Here is a 22,451-nt window from a genome sequence, read left to right as displayed (position 1 = left end):
GTGGGCACTAAAGGGACGTTGTTCTCGGGGGCAGAGCTAGCAGGTCATCTTCAGTAGGGGATGAGAATGCAGTTGGCGGAAATATCACTGCCAGGTTTTCAACAGCATTTAACCCCAGATGGTTGGTGCTACTCAGTCATATCCCAGGTAGCCAACTACCAGCTGGCTAAAGAGCTGTGCGATGGTTCAGGGCAGTCAGCTCCCAGGGGACAGTTGGAGCCTCTCAAAAGAGACTCCTGCCAGGGCAAGATCCACCTTGCTGAGTAGATCTCCACACAGTCCTGGGAAGGATGGAGATAAAGGGGACTCCGACATCACACCTGCACAAAGCTGTTGAAGGGCAAGCTGGGGACTCTGGTGGCCACCCTGTTCCTCCCCTACCCCCGCCACACGCCTTCCTGGTGATCCTTCTCCTAACATCCTGCACATCTAGAAACAGTTCAGCGACGCTGTGATTGAGGGCCATCAAATGATGGGCCTGAAGCTGTCATTACCAAGGAAACCATCTTTGAGGATATGACCACAGGATGGTGACCACTCTCAAATGCTAATGGTTGGATCCTTTACATATTTAGAACCTTCCAGCATTGTTGAGGACAGAGAACCCACCAGCAGTTCCCCTTTACTTTTGCTGCAGCTCCTAAGGTTTGACTGAGTTTTGTGTCAACTGTTCCATGTCTATTTCCCAACTTCACCTGCTATGATGTAAACACCAGGCCCTCTATCCTTACTTGACAGTCCATCTTTTTCCATTAGGGGTTGGGATTCAGATGCACCATGCTCTTGGTGTAAATGAGAAAGGCCAAGGGGCAGGGAGTAAAACCATTCTCCAACTCCGTGAAAAAGTATAGTCACCCCCCTCCACCCCGGACCTCCATATCTCTCTCTCCCCTACCTCTGATATCCAGGCATTAATCACCCACAACAGAGTTTTAAAGGCCTGTTATGAGGGGACACAGGAGAAGGAAATGGCAATCCACTCCCGTATTCTTGCCTGGAGAATCCTGTGGACAGAGGAGCCTGGAGGGCTGCTGTCCATAGGGTCGCACAGAGTTGGACATTACTGAAGCGACTCAGAAGCAGCAGCAGGATGAAGGGACACAGTAACAATCAACTCTGACTGGGCTTTCTTTAGCTTCAAAATGCATCTTATTAAAACTTTGCTGACTTTATCGGGATCGCCATATTTAATGAGAGGCCTCGAAGAATTTGAAAGCAAAAGATGAGGAGAGGAAAAAGCCATAAGCTGTAATCACCATAATTATACAATTCCATGATGAGGTGAAGGCAGCTCTGGCAGAGCCTGGGAGAGGAGGGAGTATCATTTGCAATCAGGTTGGTCCTCAGGACAGCCGGAAAGAATGCGACAGGAAAGCGCGTCCCTTCCCCTGAGTTGGGCTGAAAATGAGTCCTTATGGCAGGGCCCAGGAGGAGGGGGTCCACGAGCGCGATTCCTCCTTGGTCTAAGGCCTCAGGGGGCGTGTTCTACTCTTGGCCCGGCTGAGAAAGTTGGGTGCCAACTTGTCCACCTGGAATCAGAAGTCCCGTCAGGTAAAAGCGACTGGCTCGATCTTTTCTGCTCTCAACAAAACACCCTTTCTGGATGGGAATGATGTCAGGCCAAGCTTTCTCCAGCGCAGAGCCAGGGGAGCCACCGGCTGTGCTCAGCCTCCCCGAGCCCATGGGTACAAGTGTCCTCCGCTCACTAATCTCCTCCCAGTCATTCGGGGAGAGAGCCCTGTTGCCCAGGGCTCAGTTGCAGAAGCAGTGATTGGCTTAAAACACCAAAAACAAAAGGCGAGGATGATGTTGCCTTGCTTGAGTTGCAATTGCTTGAAGGGCAGCAATTCTACTTCTTGACAGTGGTCTTGCTCTGACTTTATCATAATCTAGCTTTTTTTTTTTCCCTTCAAGGTAGAGTCAAACCTGACTCCTCTGGATCTTTCTTCTTCAGTCTCAGCAAACTCACTCCTTGGAGGAGGTGGGTGGAATCCAGTATAGAAACCTGCTGTATGATATCCCTGGCCATTCAACATATGAATGTTTCCAGGGAGCTCCCTGTTCCTTGAGGTGACATATTCCATCCCTGGGAAGTTGATACTGTTAGAATATTCTTAGTAGAGTGACCTTGTCCATGTCTTCTATCCATTTGTTCTAGCTTTGTCTGGAACAATCCAGAACTGTCCACTCACTCTGGGAGACAAATACACATACAGTTCCTGGTGGTTTCTAAATCTCCTTGCATGCGTGCTAAGTTGCTTCAGTTGCATCCGACTCTTTGTGACCCCATGGATTGTAGCCTACCAGGCTCCTCTGTCCACAGGATTTCCCAGGCAAGCGTACTAGAGGGAGTTGTCATGCCCTCCTCCAGGGGATCTTCCCTACCCAGGGATCGAATCTGCATCTCTTATATCTCCTGCATTGGCAGGCAGGTTCTTTACCACTATCACCAGGGCAGGGCATGTTTATCTACTTCAGTTTCACCTGACTGGGCTTCCAGAGTCCCCAGCTATTCTTTTCTAAATTTTCTCTAGTTTGTTGAAGTTTCTGATAAAATGAGAGAGCTTGGAAACAACACAAGAGCTTGGATTCAACACAGTTTAGAGCAACACAGAGAGCAATGGAGCGGCAATGGAGTTCCACTTTGTTATTACAACCTAAAGATACTTTAAAAAAAAGTGACTGTCTCCCACTTTTACTTCTATCAAGCTTGCAATCAACTAGAACCCCCAAAGGTTTTAAAACTTTTACAGTGAAGGCTAGGAATGTCATCCTGTAGTGATGAGACTGAATTTTTTTTTTTAACATAAATTTTATCTGGTTAAATTATACCTGGTTGTTTGGATCCATCATTCCACCTGAAGGAGACGGTCTTAACATGGCAGACCATACTACCTGTCAAATGAGCAATGCCTTCTAGGTGTGCGTCTTTGAACATGACTGGCATGTTTGTCCCTTCATCTGAGTCATCAAAAAGGATGTTGGACTAGACAGGGCTGTGGCTGGACCCTTGCGGCCACAATCAGAAATTGCATGTCCCGTGGACACAGATCTACGAATTCACCAGCCATTTGGATACTGGCACTGCCCACCTCATCCTACCATCCCATCTATCGGGGAGCCCCAAAACAAACACTCCAGGGTCTTTCTCTCCTAGGCCTTCGGCTAATATCACTGAACTGAAGATCCCACTGTTGCAAGCTCTTTTCAGCTCCCCTGTGGTGTCCCAGTTGGCATTCTGCTTCATAGCAACGTTTTACAGATTGTTCCTTCCTGCCTTTCTTCCAGAATACCGTGCTTCCCAAACTCAGTTTGAACCAAAGTACTCATTTGCTGCTTACAAACAGGGAAGACTCCCACGTTGTTTTCATCAGGAGCTCATTTTGGAGGAATGCCACGGCCATCTTACTTCTCAGCCTTCGAAGTCCTTAGCCCTTGAGCACTCTGACTTCCAACCCTCTGGTTTGGACACAGGCAGAGCTGGGTCTCTTCTCCCTGACCTTGACGTTGGCAGTCTGGTCCACTTCCTAGGTTCCTGCTATTCCAAAGCCTGGCTAGCACCTGGAGGTTTCTCTCCTGCCCCTGTGTGGTGCCACGTCTCCCCTGGCAGGTCTGAGGTGGATTCTGTCCTCTGCAGAAGCGGGCATCCCATCCCCCACTCAGGCCTGCATTCCCTGCTGCTCATCCTGCCAAGCGCCCTGCCGTCGGTCACCTTCACCCTCTGCCTTCTCACTGGACAGATGGGAGCCTCGGGCCGTCCTTGCGTGGCTGCCTGGGGACAGGTGCCAGAAATCTGACTGCACAAGTGACAAGGAACAGGCTGAAATCCCACAACCCCATCAGCCGCTTCTCAAGTGGGAGCTCCTTCTAGAAGGACGTCTTTCCTGGGTGGGGGGTGGGAGGAAGGCTCTGTTACGGCAAAGGGCTGCAGGTCAGCTCCTGAAATAGCTTCCCGCCTGGCGCATCCATCCTCGGCGTGCCCCCAGCCTGCCTTGCGGGAGACTGGCAGGGCTGCTATTTGGATCGGAATCAGTGGCTGTAAACACACAGCTGTGCCTTTCTGCCTCACAGGAGTCTTTCACTTGACTGCTCGGCACATTGGGGTCCGGGGAAAGCAGGAGCTGGCCGGGTGGGGAGAGGAAGGAGGTGGGAGCGGTTTTGCAGTGCCGAGCTCTCCCCTGTGTCCGGGGGCTGAGTCACTGGTGCATTTTTGCTCGAGTGGGCACTCTGCGGGGAGAGTGTTTTTGGCTGCTTTTGGTTGACAGATGAACCATCAGCTACAATAGCTGGGGGGGCTCCTCCTTCCCAGAGGAATGGCAGGGTCTAAGGCTGGGTTTCTCAAAAAATGACCACCTCTGACCCTTTTGATAAGTAAAAATCTTCCCCTTCCCCAGAGTTTGAGAGAGACCTTCTCCAGGGCCTTCATGGAGAGGAGAACTATTTTATCTCTTTGTCTTCTCTGTATCCTGCCAGCCAAGCTGATTCGGCCATCTTAACATTTTATCGTTGGTTTGCAAAAATCAGACTTTTACATTTTCCCTTTCTAGCTACAAAACTAAAAGAGTAAACGTGCTTTTTCAAACTTCACTTGGACCCAAGATGGAGAGAGAGGAATAGAGACCAGAGGAGACTTAACCTACCGCTGACTGTGACCAGGATAACACGCCCTCTCGTGACCTCTTTTTGGGCATCTCCGAGAGGACTGTGGTGAGCCAGCCCAGAGGTCGCCAGGGGCCCGGAAAAGGTGGTAGCAGGAGGGTGGCAGCGTGATGCTGAGGTCCCCAGATGCTCACACTTTATTTTTTTCCCACGCCCCCGCCCCATGCCCAGGGTGACGTGGCAGTACCCACATGGGGCCCACCTTTCTGCCCAACTGACCTCATCCCACCTCCCAACACACACCCAGCTGGCCATCCGTCCCAGAAGGGTGGGCACTGTAGCACTGGCATGGTTGACAGGGTGTGCGGTGCTTAACTTGCTCTTTGTGACCTCTCTCTCCCTGCCCTCCAGGGGTCACGGTGCGGAATGAGCCCCGAACGATGGAGGGATGGGGCCTGTGGGGTCAGGGGGCTGCGGCACTCAGTTCTGCCAATGTTGATCCTCAAATCTTTGTCAAAGGATTTTAAATGGACACCCAACTCAGTTCTCTCCTTGGTTTAATTCCCAGCCTCCAGGGTGGGCAGCCACTTTTCGGGCAGGCTCCTTTCATTCTGAGGGATGATTAGCACAACTCGAAAATCTCAGGACAGAGAGAAGCACAGACCCGTAGAACGTCCCAGCTGCAAAGGGCCCTAGAGATGATTCAGTCCGTGCCATTGTACACAGGACAAAATCAGGGCTCAGAAAGGGCTAGTGATGGGCCTGACGTCACATTGCTAGCAGGCTGAGGCTGGAAGCAGGAGTCAACCTGGGCAGGGCTCTGAGGAGTTTCCCAGAGTCCAAGGGGAAGTCCTCACTTCCCAGGAGAGACCAGTTCATGCTTTTCCTCCCAAGCACAGCTATGAAATCCACCTCCATCTCTAGGCAGACCCGGGTCTCACTGCTGCTCGATCTCAGGGCTCTAAGATTCGATGGGAGCAGGCTGGCACTATACAGCCTGTGACCCTGACATCCCAATGCGGCCCAAGGACTGTGTGCAATCAAAATCAACTCTAAAGATTTTTAGCTGACCGTTCTTTGCTGAAAGGGTCTGTTTGACTGAGGTCAAGGCTCTCTAGGGGCTCTGCTGTCTAGGTGTTTGAAAGCTCATTTCAGCGGAGCCCAAGGCTCTGCTCTGACATGCTGAGGGGGAGGGGAAACAGCCTCCAGGCGGGGAGAAGGAGCCGCTCTGTGTGTGGGTGGAGGGGGGTGGGCTGATCACCCTGTCCGCCTGCCCTCTGCCTTGCCTGGAGGGCCTCAGCCTTCCACTTGCGGTTCAACACCTGGGCCTGGGGCTGGGGGTTTCTGTGTGCAGAGTTGCTGGGAAGGTGGGGGGAAGTTACTCTCAAGATCTTTTCCTTGGCTTCTGGGCCGGGTGGGGGGAAAGGGAGAAGGAGGGTGGGTGACAGCTGGCTCCTAGGGCTTCCTGGTCTCCATCTGACTTCCCCGCTGCATTCCTCGGCAGGCAGGACTGAAATGCTTGTCATGGAGATGCCGCTTGGTGCATGCCAAGGCTCCCTCAGCTCCTGGCCCTTGCTGTTTCAATTCCTAGGAGCACCTTGACACAACCCAACTGTGATGTTTTCTTAGGAGAGGGATGAACACTTGGTTCTCATCTCTGCTCTCCTCCGAGGCCTCAAGCACCAGCCGCTCCTTTGTCCATCTCGGGAGCCTGAGGCTACAGCCGATGAGGCTCTCAAGAGGACAGCTGGGGCTTCAGCTGAGCACCCAGGCAAAGGTGTCCAGGGAGGCTGATGCCACTGTCCCTTGGAGCTGCCAGTTCTCCTAAGTTAAGTGCTGTCCCTTGCACAAAGATGCAGAGGTCTTTTTCTATCTTCTCCTCCTCAGAGTTTCTCCTCTGGAGTTCTTACCAGATGGCTTCAGCTGCCACCCGAAAAAGGACAATCCAGCTGCTGCTGTTGAGTCTTGGCTGATGACCCTTTGCTACTTCTTGCCTTCCTCCCACACATCCTTCTGTCCTCTGTGTCAGAGTTGGCCCTTGCTTTGCAGTAGACCCCGAAGGAACGAGCATGCCCAAGAGAGAGCAGGGGGATGGACAGTCTTTCCTCTCTGGCCCCCTTCACACCCTCGAGGTCATCTGTCAACTGCAAAACCAGGGAGATGGCAGAGAATGGCAAGCTGGTTGGTCCTGAGCAGTGGGAAGTGGTCTTCAGTTAGAGAAGACCCTCCTCCCCCCAGGCAGCAATGCCTGGGACCTCCAACCAGAGAGTCTGAAGAGGAGATGGAAGGCAATGCAAACACAATCTACAGAAGCTTCCTACTGTGGCTTTCATATTTTATAGCCACTGTGATAAGACGCTTCCCAATGCACAGAGCTGGGGGAAAGAGGCTCCATTCATCTGATCTGAGGCCATGTCTGAGCAACCCCCTTACCCCCTCGCTTTAAGAACCTGCTATATGTCACAGCTCTTCCTGGGCCCAGGGCTCTTGTGACCAGGGCCACCCTGTATGATGGTGTGAGTCATCCACTGTACAAGGGCAGCTGAGGGTTAAGGAGGGGCTGAAATCCAGCTGCACTTTGCTTGGCCAGCTGGGCATCTGTGGGGTTGGGCCCATCAGAAGGGTCCTGTTTTCTGCTCTGGATAAAGATGCACTATGGGCTGGCTGCACCACGCCATGGAGTTTGAGTGATATTTGCTTCTGAACTTGGACTGGCCCTATCAAAAAGCAGGCCTTTATGCAAGCTCTGTGGCTCCGGGTGGCCAAAGTACACAGTGCCTTGGCACAGCATAATCCCTATTTGCTACTTGCTACTCAAGTTCTGCATGACTCAGAATGACGCTTCCATTAAAAGGAGCCGTGTGAAAAACAATGCCTCTGCTGGGGATCATAAAGCTCCTTCTTCACTCAAACTAGCATGGCTCCAGAAGCTTCTATGAACCATACTGAACTCCTTTCTAGGATCCCATGTCAAAGGGGGCTTCTGTGGCCTTCCACAGATAATCCCTCCATATCATGATAAAGGAGTCTTAGAAAGAACAATTTGCTTTTTCCAAATGTTCCTCCTTTACCAAGAAAAGAAACAGCACTGCATGGGAGAAATGTTGGACCCAGATTCTGTCTTGATAAGAAGTTAGCTGACTGAGATAATGAACGATCTGGATCAATATTTGCTGTCACCGGTGAGTCCTGAATGGCAGCTGGCCTCACATCCCTGGTCCAAGGACTGCCCAGCTTCACTCCCTTATTTTCCCATGACGTGGATGGTCTTTCTTCATGTATTTCCCAGGACCATGAGAATGCTATTGTACTAGCCTTTCACTGGGTTTTATAGTTTACAGTATACAGAAAATGAAATATTCATGTAGACCTTCTTTCAAAGAAATCAAGCACTTTATGTATATTAGATCCAGAAAATGGCTATCAAATTGCAAGACATATTGGCTGACTGGTTAATTTTGTTTGATTAGAATACTGGGCTGTGAAAACCACATTTTTGAGTTCCAGCCTCAAGTATTCTGAGAGTTGCTACCGCTCTAGACCTGTGGGTCGTTTCCTCAAACTCAGCCTCGTCTGGTTACCCCAGGTGGTGTTATCCCAAGATCACAAGGAACATGGATGGATCACAACAAGTCCATCTCTATTTCTACTACTGGAAACAAAAAAATCAGGATGCACGACCCTTTAGAGTCTTTATAGAAAAATAGCAGGCAATTTAGGAATGTTTTGGTTTGGAAGGTTGGGCTTTCTTTCATATAGATTCTAAAAATCTCAGGAGCTTGCGAGATTTTTCTCCTTCAGCTGGCCCTGAAAACATCTCTCTAAGTTCTCCCAGGTGCACACTTCAAATGCTTGGAAGGTGTCTGGTGCTTTCTCATTCCAAACACTTTGTTAACAGACCTCAGAGAACCACTGAACCAACACTACTTCTGGGAAGAAGGGACGTCAATAAATGCTCCTCGCAGAGCTTCATCAAGATCATGTTTGCTCTCCCAACACCCACTTCTCATGAAAAGCAGCCTAGAGAGATCTCGATGCCTCATCTGAGGACCAGGCTTCTTCTCACAGCCTCAGCCCACATGGTCAACCCAAAGGGCCTGCCCAGGGTTGCAGGAGTTTTGCTTTCTCCATAATATACTCTGGGCTTGTCAACAAAATCCCTGAACATTCTCCACTTACAGCCTCCAGGCCTCAGAAGAGAGGGAGGAATGAGTTCCCACCACTCTCTATCAGCCATCAGGGGTAGAGGGACTCCCACAGCCTTGCCTGCAACAGCCCACGGCAGTTTCTTGATGTATGAAGCTATGTGGCTGCGGCAAACCAGCCATGAAGACAGACAGGTGATCACAGGCTGACATTCTGCAAGCTCTGATTTCTCATGAGGAAAGACCATACAGAGAGAAGACCAAAGAAGAGATGGGATGAGCACCCATATTTTAACTGCCACCTACTTGAGTTGCTGTGAGGCTGACATCTAGCAAATTCAAAACTCTGTTTAAATTCGGTTAAGATGCATCTAGCTTTGACAGGTAAATGACCAGGTTTCTGTCCACCCAGAATTCTTAGAATTTATGTTAAAAGGATAAAATAAAGATACTAATCATACAGCAGTCAGGTTTACAAGGACTCTCCCCCTGCAACAGAGGGAGGAAAAAGGCAAGTTAGCATCAGTGGGTTTCTACCCTTTGGGAAGGGAAATTTGACAAATTCTACGCATGAGATCTCAGCTCCCTGGCTGCTCTCTGGTTCCATGTGAACAGTGCAAGTTGGGCTGCAGGAACTCAGTATCTGGTTTCAGGAAAGAAGGGGACTGGCTACTTCCCGTGTATCAAGCCCTATGCCTCAGTCTTACAGAGTATGTGTGCGTGCTAAGTCGCTTCAGTCGTGTCTGACTCTTGCGACCCTATGGACTGTAGCTCTCCAGGCTCCTCTGTCCATGGGATTCTCCAGGCAAGAATACTGGAGTGGGTTGCCATGCCCTCCTCCAGGGGATCTTTCCGACCCAGGGATTGAACCTACCAATGCCTCCTGCATTGGTAGGCGGGTTCTTGACCACTAGCGCCACCTGGGAAGCCCAATCTTACAGAGAACATTATGGAAAAAGGAGATGGGTCTGTGCTTGTCTACAGACTACAGTTCAGAATTCCACCGGGCACCACAGGGATGACCTCCCCACCACGGCCACGCCACCCTGTGGCTACTGCCCTGTCACACTATGCAAAGGAGGCTAACAAGGGGCTGTCAGGGTCATGGGAACTCATGCAGAGGCCACCAACACACACACGCACACACACACACGCACACGCACGCACACACACGCCAGCCGGACCTCACCGCCAGAATCCATGCAGCACGGCCGCCTCCTGCACACGCAAAAGCCACCGGCGCAGCAGCAGCAGCTTGCCTCCCGCACCCGCGTGGCTGCCAGAGTCCCAGAGGGAAATTTGGATTTTTTTTTTTCTTTTGATGAGCTACGGTTCTGAGCCAATTTATTTCATGGTCCAGCTAGACGGCCTTCTCCCTGGGCTGCTGCAGAAGGTGCACCCACCGAGCAGCCCCAAGGGAAGGAGCAGGGGTGGTCCTTCCTTCTTGAAGCCCCCTTGCACAGGAGAGCAAATGTCGGGCCAGGGGCTGGGTGCAGGGGCCGTGCACCCATCTGCAGGGGGAGCTGCTGGGCCTTTTGTCTTTTGCAAACCGGTCCCTAGGAGAGAAGCCACCGACACTCGCAGAAGACCACGGGTGGGTGTGCTGAGGGAAGAGCACTGGGCTCCCTCCCCTCCCGAAGGAAATGACAACCACCACCGAGAAAAACGGAAGGAAAGCCAAAAAACCAAAGAAAACCAGCTGAACTTACCACACTGCGAGTGAACTTTTCTAAGGAAGTTCTACGACCTTGCTCACTTTCTGGCTTTAGGGAAAAAAAAGATAGGGAGAAAAATACAGAAAAAAAAAAATTCTTCAGATAACACACGGTTCTTAAACAGCGGCAGCGGCAGCTAATGAACCAAAACAACAGCAAAACAGGGTGGGGGAAGAAAAAAAAAAAAAAAACAGGAAGAGAGAAGCAGCCAGCGCTGTATGCGGGAGTCAGCGGGAGAGACAGGAAACAGAAGCCCAGGAGAGACGGGGCTGCCTCCTCAGAGCAGTGAGGAGAGAGGGGTGTTTGCTTCTAGAAGAGTCACTCATCTTGCTTCCCGGCTGGAGTGGGAGCCACCGGGCTGGGAGCCGGGCCCTTGGGAACAGTTGGGCGCTGCCTGATCACTGCTTTCAACCAGCCAAGCCCCTGTGCAGGGAACAACTGGGGGCCTCAACTGGGGACACAGTCCAGACCAGCTCCCAGGGCTAGCAGGGTGTCAGGGGGATGCTACTGAGATGTCAGGAAATGGCTGTGGGCTAGGCGAGGTGATCACGTCCTCTGTGAGTCTAGGTTAGGACTTTCTCTGAGATCTTCCAGCCAGAAAGTTTGCTAACTTCCAGGACATCCCTGTGGCCCTCTAAGGATGCTCTTTGTGTATCCTGAGATCAAGGAGGCTCTCTCTGCCCATGTCTTTTGCAACCACAGAGGCCTTGGGTCTCAGAAGGAGTGTTCTGGACAGAAAATCCTCCTGGTACCTGGGCAGGTGACCCCTTCCAAGGTTTACTCATAACAGGTGGCAGGCAACAGGCAGCTCAGGAGCCTCCTGTGGAATCTTAGCTGAGGGCACCCCCTCCCTGCCACCCCCCATCCCCCCACAATACACACAGAAGGAAGAGGGGGCAAAGCCCTTGTGTACTCCCCAGGCCAGGCAGCTCTCCTCTATGGAGGAGGGGGTGTGGTGTGTACCTGATCCTCTTCCCAAGTTTCCTGCTTTACCAAGGGGGTAAGAATTACATCCCAAATACCTGCTAGTTTATCCTAGAGCCCAGTTCCAGGGTCCTGAATCCATGCCTGGGAAATCTGGAGAGTACACACACTCTTACATGGACACACATACTCAGACACACAAAACACACACTCACAGACACATACACTCACATAGACACACATACTCACAGACACACACACTCATATGCACACACACACTCACAGACACACACAGAGCAAATAATGGAAGTTAGAGAGCTGAAGAAGCAGCCAGGGGTCTGTGGGTCTGCAGGACGTGCTGGAAGCCGAGCGGGCAAAAGGCAGTCACTGTGTGTCACTGGGGGCAAGGTCAGACAGCTTCCTTGGCTGTCATGTCCTTTCCCCTAGGCTGGCTGCTGAAGACAGAGAGGATACTGCAGGAGGAAAATGCAACATGAACGACTCACGGCCTCAGAGCCAGGCTGGTCTTTGTCCTTCAGACACAGCACTGAAGGATATGTGCTGGGCTTGGCACCATACCCAGTCTGCACTTGGGGATGGCAGCACTTGGCTTCAATCCAGTGGGCAACCTGGGGGCCATCCATGTGGCTCAAGTCAGACCAGTCCTAGGTCCCGCAGCTGGAATTCTGTGCCTGTCATTCTCATCCCCTGGCTATTGAGTGGCTACTCACAGAGAGGGACCATCAGCCTGACTCATTTGGCTTCCTCTGCCTTGCACAGGCCCTTGGAGCTGCCCCAGAAAATCATACTTAAGTGTCCTGGCTATGCTTATTCCCTCAGTCATGTCTGACTCTTTGAGACCCCCTGGACTATAGCCTACCCGCTCCTCTGTCCATGGGATTCTCCAGGCAAGAATACTGGAGTGGGATGCCATTTCTTCTCCAGAGGATCTTCCCACCCCAGGGATCGAACCCAGGTCTCCCATGCTGCAGGTGGATTCTTTACCATCTGAGAGCCACCAGAGAAGCTGGAGGGGTCCTAGAGGGGTCCTCAAATTGTCCTGGAGGGGTCCTTAAAGTGTCCTGGAGGGGTCCTCCAAGCCCAGCTCACCTGCCCCTGAGGACCTGGCTCATCAGAATGACTAAGATACTTGAATAGAGGATGGACTGGGGAGGAAGGATTGGAAGGCTGTGTCCCCACAGTGCATCAGGGGACTTTGTGACCAGAAAAGTGAGGCCGCTTTACAGCCCACCTCTTAGCTGGGACTCTGGCTCACATCCCATCATGACCTGGACATGTAGATCTCATGGTGAGCCCACCTCTGGCAACAAAAGACACTCTGAGTCTACCTGGAAGTGCCGAGTTACAACTCCAGTCCATGCCTGGAGCTCAGGGGGAACAGAAGGAAAGGTAGGCTTGTCACTGTTTTCAGAAACAACTAGCCCCTGAGTATCGAAAGGGCATTGGCTCCGGCAAGAGCTTCCAACCCCCAAGGACACCCCTTGAGAGGGCTGAGATGAAAATGCTAATAAATTTCATTGGTGACATGTCACAGGCAGGCCATCTGTTACTGCCTCACTTGAGTGACCTCCTTCGTGAAGCTTTTCTCGTACGGGAGGACTTGCAGACACAGGACCCTCAGTCCCACTCCTTGTGCAGGGGTGCGTTTTCCCTTTGCACTCAGACTCACAAGGAGACTGAATGGCCCCTGGCTTCTTCTGTGTGTGTGGACACGTATGTGGACAGGCCCAGGTGACCCCAACTGCGGGAGTCCACGATTTCCCCACACTGGGATCGGTTCAGGGTCTTGAGCTGCAGGAAATAAGGAGTGCTTACTTTGACCTTCTCCCTGAGATCTGGGCTGCCAATACTAAAAGTCTTCACCTTTCTTGAAAAACTGGGTATCAGAACCATTATTTGGGGGGATGTCAGCCTGCTCCATCAAGACCCCTCCACCTCCACCCTCCTGCCAGGGAGCTGGGCTTCACGTTGTCCATTGTAGGAATGACGCATGACGGAAAGGGTGCAAGCAAAGAAAGCTGGGTCTTGGATACTCTGGGTGCCCCCCAAGTCTACTTCTCTTTCTAAGACTCTCAGGGATGTCCTCAGGGCTACCCAAGGGCAGGTGGGCAGGAGAGAAATGCTCTCCTAGTCTAGGGAGTGATGTGGTTACCAGCCAGGTACACAGACAGGCTCCCAGCCCATGAAGTCACAGCACACAGAAAGAGGGGCTGCACGACCGAGAGAGGCAGCCAGACAGTGTGTCGCTGGACAACCGCAGGCTAGGGCACTGCCACCGGGGGGCTGAGAGGGAGAAGAAAGGGATGCGCGTGGTCTTAAGCAGCGAGGCACGCGAGTCCTGGAATCTGGCGCAAGGAGAGCCGCATTGAACCCCTTGTGGACCTCAGATCAGACCCGCAAAGCGCAGAATGTTCGCTGGCACACTGGAACGATGAGCCAACCCCCTGCCTTCCCGTCCGTCACCCCCTGTCCTTCCAGCTCTGCCTTCCCTCCTCCCAGAAATCCAGCCACGTTCATTCCTGTTCCAGTCACCCCTCACCGCCTGCATGCTGGGGGGGGGGTCCCTGCACCCCCAAATCTAGACCCCGAGGGCTGCAAGGAACAAAGCCTTCATTCAGAGTGGAGGCGGGGGGCAGGGAGGAGTAGGATGCTGTTGCTTCTTGGTTAAAAGAAAAGGCAAATGCTCTGGGGCAGGTGGCAGATGGGAGAGAGGAAAGGGCAACAACCCCAGGCAGGATTTCCGGTGCCCCATGGCCCCGGAAGAACTCTAAGCCTTTCTATGCAGAGGGGGCTGCTGCAATCCTTGCCTCACACTCATCTCTGCACGCTGATTGGGGCAGGAAAGTCTGTGGGAGGGGGCTGGACCCGGCAGTGGTTTCCTCAGGGGTTCGCTAATGTCACAGCCAGCTCTCTGCTCCTGGGCTGAGCCCCAGGGGCCTCTTAGGTGGTCACTCCCTCCACTGTGGGCAGACAGGCAGATGGAGATGCTGGGTACAGGGAGACAGGAGGCCACACCCTGGACCTCAGGGGTGTGCGCCGGGGTGGTAACAATCCTAATTGTCTTCTACTGGAGTGGAAGCAGGGACAGAAGGGAAAGAAGAAGAGAGAAAAGAAAGAAAACCCAAGGGATGGTATTCTCACGTCACACCAGCAGCAAGCAGCAGGCAAAGGTCAATAGTGCTAAGAAAGGCAAGGCCGCCCTTCCCAGGGATACCTTCTTCTTGGCCAGCAGCAAGTCCTGGTAAGCACTGGACCGGAGGAAGCGGGCGTAGCTGTCACTCTTCATCAGCTTGTAGATGTGCTCCTGGGGAGGTGGGAGATGGGAAAACACAAGAAAGAACTGTCACCCAACACTAAAGGGAATTGCAACCCAGCTGGCCACTGTGTTAGGAAAGAAACAAGCCAAACTATGCTGGTATGAACCTGGAAAAATAGGTAACATGTTTGCTTTGTTGCCCCCCCCCCCAACTCAGAAAACATCAACTAAAACCTATTTTCTCTCTCAGCGTAAAAAGATCCTTGAAGATCATGTCCCGGAAGCTTTGTAATTGGGCCTTGGTGCCACATTGAGATGCACTGTTGCTTAATGATTAAAACCACAGGCACAGCGATAAGAAGGAAGAAACTACTGATGGTCCCAACCACTTGGATGAATCCCAAAGGAATTATCATGAATGAAAAAAAAAAAAAAGCCCCAGAAGGTTTACGTACTATATGATCCCATTGATACGACAGTCCCGAAATGACAAATTGTAGAAACAGACAACAGATAAGTGGTTGCCAGATTTCAGGGACGGGAAAGGGGCAAGGAGGGGAGGGAGTTGTGATTGTAACAGACAACAGGAAGGGTTCTTTGGTGAAAGGCTAGTTCTGTATCTTGATACATCTTACACATGTGATAGAGTTGTATAGAACCACACACACACACACACACACACACACGTACATATGAGTACAAGCAAAATTGGGAAATCTGATAAGCTCAGGGGATGTATCAATGTCAACATCATGGCCATGATACTGTACTATAGTTTTTGCAGATGTTACTGTTAGGAGAAGCTGGGTAAATGTATGTCTCTATAGTATTTCTTATAAGTGCTTGTGAATCTAAAAGTATCTCAAAAAGATTACCTAAAAAAAGTAGTCCACAGGCAATGATGCAATTGGGTCAGTTAAGGCACATCAGGGCCACCATCCCATCCTGGAAGAGTGCTCTCAGAGCCAGATCATGGGGTCTTGTGGGCAAATATGCCAGAGGCTGGGGAATGGTGCCCTCGTGGGCTCCTAGAGCCATTACATTCTGGCCACGGCAATGGATTTTACCCTTGACTTTCAGCTAATTCCTGTAGCCTCATGATCCCTTTCTAAGATCTGTCCTCATTAAGGACAGGGAAAGCCAGGTTCATTACAAGAGGGAGCTTATCGATTGAAAAAGGGTTATTTATCAGTTGAAATGTAAGGCAGCACAGCTACATGGGAAAGCCTGATTGTCCCAAGAGAGGACCTATTAAAAGGAGGGTGGGCTTTACCTAGGGAGGGTGGGATTGTTAGGCGGGGAAGCATCTTCTCTGATGTACACTCCTTGTCCATCTCGTGAATCTGGATAAAGGCCCCAGGGCTTGGAGGAATGGAGAGCTGGCCAGTGAAGAGGATGCTCAGTGGAGAGGCTGGACTGGTCGTTAAGGACCTCTTCCTCCGGTATTCTTCCCAGGGGGTGGGTAAGGTAGAGGCCTTTCCTCAGTTGGGGGCACCCTGTAGAGGTACCTGGCCATTTTAGAGATGCTGGTACATCCCAGAGGAAGCCCTTGAGTCACATCAAGGGCTTGCTAAGACCCTCTCCCTACCCATCTCAAAAGAAAGTGAAGGCATGGACTTCCCTGATGGTCCAGGGGTTAAGAATCCACCTGCCAATACAGGGGACACTGGTTTGATCCCTGTTCTGGGAAGATTCCACATGCTGCAGGGCAAGTAAGACTGTGCACCACAACTACTGAAGCCCACACAACAGAGTTTACTGTGCTCTGCAATGAGCGAAGCCACCCCAAGAGAAGCCAGCCTATCTCAACTAGAGAGTACTCCCCGCTCACAATTAGGGAAAGCCCACGTGCAGCAAATAAGACCCAGAACAGGCAAAAAAAAGAAAAAAAGAAAGAAAGTGAAGGCAGAAAGCAACCATCAGCTTAGTGCCATGTGGGTCCCTCTCTGGCCATCTTAAGAGGGACCACACGCGGACCTGTTTGGGCACCAGCTTCATTCTTGCACAGATGATCCCATATTTACAAAAGCAGGGTGCAGCACTCCTCATGGGAATGGGACCACTGCAAGGAGCCAAGAGAAAGGAAGCACTGGCTTCGATCTGAATCTACTTTGATGATCCAGATGTGTTCTCAGTTAATAAGCTTCGTGAGAACACATGTTGCTGAGTGTTTTTCTGCAAATTTCAGACAAAAATCCAGCCCACTCTAGTTTAAGTTCCTTGTGGGAACAATGTGCTTTTAATCTCTTATGTGTGCATAGCGTCCAGTGTGGGGTAAAATGTTAGTGGAACTGAAATGCTGGTCTGAGCTTACAAATACCGAGCAAGTTTACAGGCTCCATACTTGTTTTGGTTTATGATCAATTTCTGCTCTCTGTATGGAAGGGGGGGTCACATTCAACTCAGAGGAAGTCTCTTTGTGGGCATCATGGCTCGCCCTAATTGTCTCAGAGCCCAGACTGACAGACATCAGGGTCTTTGCATTTGTTGTCTCTTTAAAGTGGCCTAACATTTACATCTAAGGTACGCATGGAGAAGACTCTGGAGAGTCCCTTGGACTGCAATGAGATCAAACCAGTCAATCCTAAAGGAAATCAACCCTGAATATTCATTGGAAGGACTGATGCTGAAGCTCCAATACTTTGGCCACCTGATGGGAAGAGCTGATTCATTAGAAAAGACCCTGATGCTAGGAAAGATTGAGGGCAGGAGGAGAAGGGGGTGACAGAGGATGAGATGGCTGGATGGCATCATTGACTCAATAGACATCAGTTAGAGCAAACTCCGGGAGATGATGAAGGACAGGGAAGTCTGGTGTGCTGCAGTCCATGGGCTCCCAGAGTGGGACATGAGTAAGCAACTGAACAACAACAGAGTACAAATGCTAACCCAGAGCAAAAATGGCTCACTGTCTCCTTCTTGTCTCAGGCATGGCTTCTGTCTGGCCAGCAGAGCCAGGTGGCTCCTGAGTCATCTGGAGAGGCCTGTCCCTCAGGCCTGGACCTTCTCCAAACCCCTCTCCAAGGCCACAGCCCCCTGCTTGTTGTTCTGACTTGTCAGAAGAATCTAAATACCCAGGAATATATCACAAAATACTCCCTTCTGCCCCAAGAGGAGTAAGGAAACCTCTCCTAGCCCAACCCTTCTGGCCTTGAGAACAAATTTCACCCCCAATCCAGCTAATTCCTCCAACTCATCATAAGCAAGAAAAGCCATTGAAAGAAAGAATTTTTCAATTGAGAAAGAACAGGATAAAGCAGATGACTCAGTATTTGTTCCCTAAAATATTTGTTGAGCATTTCCTAGGTGCGAGGCATTGAGATCACAGCATGACTGAGACAAAAGAGGTCCTTGCTGTCATAAAACTTGGATTTCATTGCACAAGGGTGTGCATGACTAATTGAGCTAAGGGCTACAGGAAGAAGTTCAGGTTCAAGGTGCTGTGAATGGGTATAATTGAAGATGAACTCCCCTGCCAGAGGTGGGAAATGCTGGTCCAACAATCAGAAAGAGCCCCATCACAGCAGGAAGAGCTAAGGAGACCGGAGGTGTCTCCCAGTTCCTGGTCTGGTCAACCAGAGAAAGAAGGATGATCCAGGGTGAGGAGGAAAGTGCAGCAGACAGTGGTCCCTTCTTCAAGGGTGGGGGTCAACGTAGGTCAGAAGAACAGTTTGGGCTCTGCTCTTGTTCTAATGTCACATGGCATCTTGACAATTTGTTGCCAAGGCCAGAGCCAAGGCAGGGACCGTGTGGGGAGACAGTAAAGAGAACGTGGCCTGTTGGAGGTGGGCTGCACAGGTGGTCTCACTCTGCCAACCCTGTTGCTAGCTCTTGGCCATCATGATGACCATCTCAAATTACCCTGTGAGGGAACAACCACAAAACAACCGCAGCAGGTGGAAGTCATGGTCTGAGAAAAATGGAATGGAAGAAGCAGGTCCCTCATGCCCCCTACTGTGGCTTCAGGCCCCTCTGGCTGGGGCTTCCTTCCCCACAGTCTGTGGATCCAGGACTCTCCTCTGCCCTCCTCTCCTCCCCCAAGTGAAGAAGCGGAGCCTTTGCTGTACCCACTTATGGAATTCTGTTCCTTCCTCCTCGCCAGCTTGTTCTAAGAAACACAAAGACAGTAAACAGGGGGTGGGGGAACAGAGCGCTGAGGGTTTTTTTCTGGGAATGAGAACTGAGATAGGACTCAGGGTCTTTGGCCGGTTCCCAGATGCAATGAGTTTATCACTGCCAGGGACAGCAAGTGTACAAAGCTCTTGGCAGTGACCCCAACTGATTTATGAGGGGTTCTGGTTTGTTTCCCCTGCTTTGCAGACAACCAGTCTTAAGGAAAATGTATATCCAGGATCTGCTAAGAGCAGGGGAGCTGCTGGCAAAACCAGTGAGCCCCCACCCAGAGAATTCCCAAGGGGCCAGAGAGAGAGAAATGTGCATTTCTCTTCTTTGCTTTTTCTTGCCTTATTTTCCTCCCTTCCTCCTCCCCTTCCTCTCTGTCCCTTTATTTCTCCTTCCTTCATTCCTTCTTCCCTCCCTAGACCCCTCCCTTGTTCCCTCTCTCTCTAAAAAAAGAGATGATTGAGTTAACTATGAATAAGCAGAACTACCAGGGTCCACATCCACCTTCCTGCCATGTGGGGAGGCACCTGCTCCAGACAGGGAGAGGCTCAGCTTCACTGGTAGAGAAACTGACATTCTAAGGCCCTAAGTCACACGGAACATCTTAGCCACAATTCTCAGTGGGGTCAGGGGATCACACCCCTGAGGTGGGTGACAGTGATGGTACAGGGATGTCACTCTCATGAAATTCTCCAGCCTCATTTCCCTTCTTGGGCTCGGCCCCGGGACAGGAGCTTTGCATACCTGAGATGCTAAGGCAGAAGCAAAACCAACTGGAACTATGGGCAACATTTTATAAAACCTTTAAAGGGAGTATAATCTATAAAAACATTGAATTGCTATGCTGTACACCTGAAACTAATATAATCTTGTAAAGCAAGGTTACTCAATAAGAAAGATTCTTTCAGGAAAGAAAGCAACAGAGAGAAAGAAAACAGAAAACCCCCCAAAACTCAAGATGACCAGAATCAGTGGAGTCCAAGACACATGCAGGAGATGGAGGGAGTGAGCAGTGTCTCAATGTCTCAGAACCACACCTGCTACAAATCAATGTTTTGCAGGGAGAGTCCTCAGCTGGAAAGCTCCTTTGTTTTTAGACAAAACACAGTGGGCCTCACAAGTGCTGGGGAAGGTAATCAGACAAATGCCCAGGCCTTGAGCCCCAAGCACGCCGGAGCAGCTGGATGACTTAAGAACACCCTTCTGTCCTCTTCTTGGCTGTGGGTTCCTGAGACAGTTACAATCTCATTCCCCAGCTTTAGAGCATCCTTCTGGAGTGGGAGGCCACTCAGCTAGAGCACTGCACAGCTGCCAAGAGCCCTTGTTGGGATTTTCAAGTGTCCTATTTTTCTTTCTTCATCTCTGTCTTCCACATCCACACTTCCTGAAACAACATCCAGACTTTGGGCACTGTTGAGTCCCTTGTGGCCCCTTGAAGGAAGATACGATTGTGGTGCAAGATGTGATGTTGCTGCGTGAGATGCTGGAAGGGGGACCAGGCCAGTGGTCAAAGGCTTGGATTCAGGTCCCCACTCGGCTTTTTCCAACCCCACCAAGCACACAGTTAACCAAGGAAATAGAGAGGAACCCATTACAAAAACTGTACACAAGCAAAGGAATGATAACTGGCTTTTATGATGGGACTGTCCTTGTCAGAGATGACCCGGGGGAGAAGACCAAAGACCGTAAGATTCCTGGGGGAGGAGGAAAGTTGTCTTATTTTCATTGCTGTTGTTATTTCCTCGGATTCGGTGTTTAGGTTTAAACAACTCCATTTTACAGTTGAGGACAACGAAGCCCTACAAATTTGAGTGCCTTGCCCGAGGAGACTTTGAGCCCAGTGTTCTGTGATCCCCCCAAAGCTCACACTCTTCCTTTGGCACTTGCTGCTGTTCCTGGTCCTGGAGCTGGGGTTTCGAGGGAGGCAGGTTGTGTGGCTGAGACAAAGTCCTCAATGTGTGGTCAGCAGGAATGTTGGGGGCCTCCTCTCAAGCTTTCATCTGAGTCACCCCAGGGGTGGATGCAGCCTCTGCTCACCATTCTCTTTTGGGAACTGTTCACCAGCCCCACTTGTCAGTGACAACAATGGCTGAGTCACCCAGGGTGACACAGGCTCTGGTTTCTCACCTCACAGATCGTGTCCAACTTGCCTTCTGCACCAGCAGGAAGGGCCAATCTGGCAAAGCACTGAGTGCTGATCAGACCCCTGGGAAGTCATAGGCAGCAAGTCTGTGTCACAGAAAGGCACCCAAGAGATCCCCAAGTCTCATCTTTCAAGAGGATATCTTAAGCCACAGGCCTTTAGAACTTACACCTGAAGTAAGTTGGCTAGCTGAAGTCTAGGGAAAATGAACACTTTTCTCATCATGGGTCCTGCAGGAGGCCAGAGGGTGGGACTGCACCAGGGTAGGGAATTGACAGGGATCTTAAGTTATTATCTGCTTAATAAACATAGAAAAGACTCCATGGCCATGTGAACAACCACTTCAGTGAAAGATAGTAGCCTGTTGTCCTCAGGATGCGACTTTGGACAATCATCCCAGGATCCTGTGAGTCTTTTTTTCCCCATGTTTTTTCCTTCTCTTTTTAAACTGAAATGGAGTTGATTTTCAGTGTTGCGTTAATTTTTGATGCACAGCAAAGTGATTCAGTTATACATATATACATGTGTGTGCTAAGTCGCTTCAGTCCTATTTGGCGCTTTGCAACCCTATGGACTGTAGCCCACCAGGCTCCTCTGTCCATAGGATTCTCCAGGCAAGAATACTGGAGTGAATTGCCAAGCCCTCCTCCAAGGGATTTTCCCAGTCCAGGGATGGAACCTGCGGCTCATTACGTCTCCTGCTTTGGTAGGTGGATTCTTTACCACTAGTGCCCTGGGAAGCCCCATACATGTATACATATATATGTACCAATATATATAAATTCTTTTTTAAAAAAATATTCTAGGGTCCTGTGGATCTTAAATGAGAAGCCCCCATTTGGATTTCTTTATCCTTCTAAGCAGGATGTGTGAGCCACTGTTTACACAGAATGCAACATTCAAGCCCTAAGAGAGTGTAAGAGTGAATTATCTTTTGCCTTTACCCTGCAAAGCATCCTTATAAACATGTTCAATTTAACTGGCCAAAGGGCACAGTATTTTGATGCTGTTCAATCCCTGTTCTTAGATAAGAGTAGCTTCAAAGGCAGCTTTGCATATTTTCTTTCACCTACCCAAATACCATGGGTATTAACTTAGACAAATGTTTCCTTCTCCTCTTCAAGGGCATGGAGTTTGGTGCAGGAGATCTCTGCTCTGAAGCATCAACAAAGAAATTTTGGAATTTGGTTCTCTGACGCCTTCTCTTCAGGAACTACTCTTCTGTGTGGTAATAAACAGAATCCTCTCACAAACAACTGATTTGTTCTTTTCAAAACGCATGCCTCCCTCTGCTGTTCATCTCCCTAAAATAAAACCACCCACAGAATAAAATGAGTAATTCCTGGAGTAAGCAGTTCCATAGCATATTTTGTTAAAATATGTCTGGCATGGGAAGTCTACCAGGAAGTGTCCTCCAAATGAGGATTAATATCAGGAAACTTGGGGCAGTCTTGTGATACTGGCACACAATGCCACCACCTCCACTACTGGGGCAAAGATTAACAGCCTTCACCAAGCTAGGAAGA

The 22,451-nt window shown here is 50.4% G+C and overlaps 1 protein-coding gene across 8 annotated transcripts in view; it reads right to left on the bottom strand.

The window, feature by feature from the left end:
- The window catches only part of RGS6 (regulator of G protein signaling 6), a 588,674-nt gene that overhangs the window by 12,126 nt on the left and 554,097 nt on the right, over nucleotides 1-22,451 (bottom strand). For 4 of the 8 annotated variants that reach the window (XR_014059230.1, XM_081508925.1, XM_081508924.1 and 1 more), the window contains exon 16: nucleotides 14,619-14,708. Coding sequence is in view for 7 of the 8 variants with exons in the window: in XM_081508925.1 (XP_081365051.1) it covers nucleotides 14,619-14,708 (90 nt within the window). In the remaining variant the exon portion in view is untranslated. Of the gene's footprint in view, nucleotides 1-10,048; nucleotides 10,301-10,453; nucleotides 10,508-14,618; nucleotides 14,709-22,451 lie in introns of those variants that run through there. The other 4 variants (XM_081508920.1, XM_081508922.1, XM_081508921.1 and 1 more) reach the window with 3 other exon arrangements.

This window comes from Giraffa tippelskirchi, chromosome 7 (assembly GCF_054371585.1).
Source record: "Giraffa tippelskirchi isolate mGirTip1 chromosome 7, T2T-mGirTip1v1.2.pri, whole genome shotgun sequence".
NCBI classification, from domain to species: Eukaryota; Metazoa; Chordata; class Mammalia; order Artiodactyla; family Giraffidae; genus Giraffa; species Giraffa tippelskirchi.
Note: the sequence above shows the minus strand (reverse complement) of the source record. Positions and strands in the feature narration are given on the sequence as shown.